General features: G+C 28.0%; 1 protein-coding gene across 1 annotated transcript; it reads left to right on the top strand.

Annotated features, from left to right (window-relative positions):
* The first annotated feature begins 565 nt into the window (after window positions 1-565).
* Window positions 566-2,836, top strand: LOC145932853 (uncharacterized). The gene is made up of 4 exons (XM_083032081.1): window positions 566-691; window positions 945-1,113; window positions 2,323-2,482; window positions 2,595-2,836. Exons 1-4 carry the CDS (start codon window positions 567-569, stop codon window positions 2,834-2,836), a joined length of 696 nt encoding a protein of 231 aa, XP_082888207.1. The 5' UTR covers window position 566.
* The last annotated feature ends 318 nt before the right edge of the window (window positions 2,837-3,154 follow it).

Raw genomic sequence — 3,154 nt, 5'->3', positions numbered from 1 at the left:
GAAAAAAAGGATTTTAAAATGCAAATCTATAAATATGCATGATGAGTTGAACGATCTTCAGTCATGTGCATCACAACCAAATATCTTAAGAGATACCACTTCATCAAACAAAGTGTATACATCAAAACGTATTACATCAAAAACACCCCACGCAAGTAACATTTATTTTACCTCGTAGTATTAGCATGGATGATACTAATCTGTTACACAATAATCATTATTCAAAACAATCGATTAAATATGATGCCACTCATGCATTGACAAGAAATCTAACTGAAGTAGATTCAAATACATCATTTAACGATCAGAATTCACAGCGATCAATCGAATATGATAAAACTGATTCATCATCAAAAAATTATAGTGGATCAGATTCAAATATGTCATGTAATGATCAGAATTTAAAGCAATCAGTCGAATATGATAAAACTGATTCATCATCAAAAAATTGTAGTAGACCAAGATCAGATTCAAATATGTCATTTAATGATAAGAACTTAAAGCGATCAATCGAACATGATACAAGTCATTCATTATCAAAAAAATATAGTGGAGGAGATTCGAGTATGTCTTGTAATACTAACAACTCTAAATTATCAAGTCAAAATAATAAAACGGTTGAGCCATCTGAAAGTATCAATGGATTGGAGAAAGATGTCACGAACCTACGCGAAATTCTTAAACTTTTGAGGTATGCTAATAATATTAGTTTCTTATATTTCTTTCAATTTATAAATATTTATTATAATTTGAAAATGTTGACTATAAGTTTATTCAAAATTCTTATGTCAAACATGCTTTTAAATAAAATGTTATTGAAATTTATTTATGGTATTATACCAATAAAAAATCTTATGTCTGTGAAAAGTTTATAGTAATCATGTATTATGTATTATTTTTATTTTATTACATGTACGTACAATTATATATTTTCTACGTTACAGGCAACTGATGGAACAAAATTCTAAAATGTTATCTGACATAAAAACTTTAAAAGGGCAGCATATATCATCGATGCAAAACAATTTATATAAAAGACCAGATGGCTTTCCATTGAAAACGATAGAAGAATTTAAGGAACTAGAAACTGATACAGATCGTCTGCAAGAATTGGTATTTATAATATGCTTTTAATCCAACGATATATATTATAATAAATATCATAATGGATCAAGCATTCAAATAAATAAAGCTGAAATTAATAGTTTATAAAATTAAGAAAGATAGTTGTTCTTTAAGACTAGTCATTTATCTTAGAGCAGAAAGATGTCACTCTATTAGCAATCAATTGTCCTATTAGATAATTGGTTGCGTTCAGCAGAGAAAGTTGCTATACAATAATTGTAAAGCAACTTTCTCTGCTGAACGCAGCCAATACTATATAATTAAATGCTATCTTAGAATTGACATATTGATGAAATATATAAGATACAACTAAAACAATATTTAAAAAGCTTTCAAAAATATAGCTTTCACAGTAAACTGTCAACATATAGCTTTACATGGTGCTGTACAAAGATATATGCTTGGTCTATATGATATTAATATTCTTTGCAAAAAATATATACGAGGGAGGTGACTTTTTAATTTATCCACTCAAATACCTTTTTCCTATGCTTTTTACAAGAAACTTTTTAACAAAAGTTGTAAGATTGCAAGGAGAACTATCTATTGATCCTCAATTGGCCTCGTATGGCGTCTTTCAAGATCATTTTAAAGTTAACTTTTTTAAAATAAAATTACCCTAATATATATAATAATTTTATATAAATTGATTCCTTGTATTCTGCATGAAAAATTATAAAGATAAAATAACCAAAAATTGAACGTAGTTTACAAGATATTTTACCTCTCAATCTGACATTTTGGTATATAAAAAATTACAAAATAAAAAAAATCAAAAGGGATATCTTGTAGGGAATAGGAAGGGTAGCTTTAGGTAATGATAGGATTTGGTCGCTTGCGTATGCTGACGATATGGTTTTACTAGATAATAATTAGATAATAATTTATTTATTTATATGGCTATTTTATCCTTATAACTTATAACTTTTTATGCAGAATATTACAAGAAATTTATTTACATAAAACATTTTGAGTAGTTTCATTTTTAAAAAATCGAGTAAATTTTGTGTGACTTTGAGAAACGCCACTCAAAAATAATTCAAGATCGTGATATAATGTTCCTCTTGAACTCTACTACTTTTTTGTCAGAACATTTTTTTATAAAAAGCATAAAAGAAAAGATATCTGAATCGATAAATTAAAATAAGCCACCCGTATATAATTATAATTTAAAAATTTTATGAAAATTTGTTACAGCTAACATATCTTAAATTTGTTGGTGGCATAAAGTTAAGAGAAGCTCTCAGTCATTTCCAAAAAGAAACAATGACAGATGAGCTAACATGTAAATTTACTTACTGGGGTCGAACAAAAGAATCGTCATTTTATAATACACAGATGGCAAAAGTGTATTTTTGTACGTATTTGTTGTTTTTTGAAAGCTATGTGTGATATGCTCTACATATATTAAAATATAAATACTTTGATTCTTGAAATATCAATAATGTATAAATATTTGTATTTTATAGATGCAGCTAAAACGTGTCCAAATTTTAAAGGGCCCGAAACTAGAGCGGAATTTAAATTAGAAATAATGGAAGTTTTTCGTGCGGCAAAGCAACGACAGTATTTGAAAAATAAAAGTACAGCGGCACTTTCAGAAGAAAATGAGGAAGAAATGTCTTCTGAGGATACTATTTTCAACGTTCAGTTCAATACTGATGATATTCCTGAAACGGAAGATCCTGATGCGTCCCATGAAAGTGATTGATGTAATGAGAGTATTCAAGATATGCACATTTATTAAAAATGTTATCCCTTTTAAATTTTAATTTCTATCTAAGTTTTTATTAAGACTTCTGGGTCCTCGCGACCATGTTAGATTGTGACGTCAGAGGAGAGAAAGCACACGCTGAAAATTCTTAGATGCCATTTTTAAATGAAAGGATATTTCGATGAAACACTATATTTCAGATGGTTTTAGCACACTTTTAAAATACCTCGAAAATTATTCTTTCCCTTGACAGTCAATCAATAACTATATAATAATCGTGATATATCAGACTTTGTCATGTGGAATGACTGCGCA

The sequence above is a fragment of the Prenolepis imparis genome, unplaced genomic scaffold, assembly GCF_030444845.1.
Source record: "Prenolepis imparis isolate NDT839.2.m4 unplaced genomic scaffold, iyPreImpa1.0 SCAF_2, whole genome shotgun sequence".
Taxonomy (NCBI): domain Eukaryota; kingdom Metazoa; phylum Arthropoda; class Insecta; order Hymenoptera; family Formicidae; genus Prenolepis; species Prenolepis imparis.
Note: the sequence above shows the minus strand (reverse complement) of the source record. Positions and strands in the feature narration are given on the sequence as shown.

Bases quoted from the DNA above. Each gene is read 5' to 3' on its own strand.
- LOC145932853 (XM_083032081.1), top strand. From the start codon at position 567: ATGTCTTGTAATACTAACAACTCTAAATTATCAAGTCAAAATAATAAA. The intron at 692-944 runs GTATGCTAATAA...TCTACGTTACAG, and splicing joins GAAATTCTTAAACTTTTGAG to GCAACTGATGGAACAAAATT. The intron at 1,114-2,322 runs GTATTTATAATA...AATTTGTTACAG, and splicing joins CAGATCGTCTGCAAGAATTG to CTAACATATCTTAAATTTGT.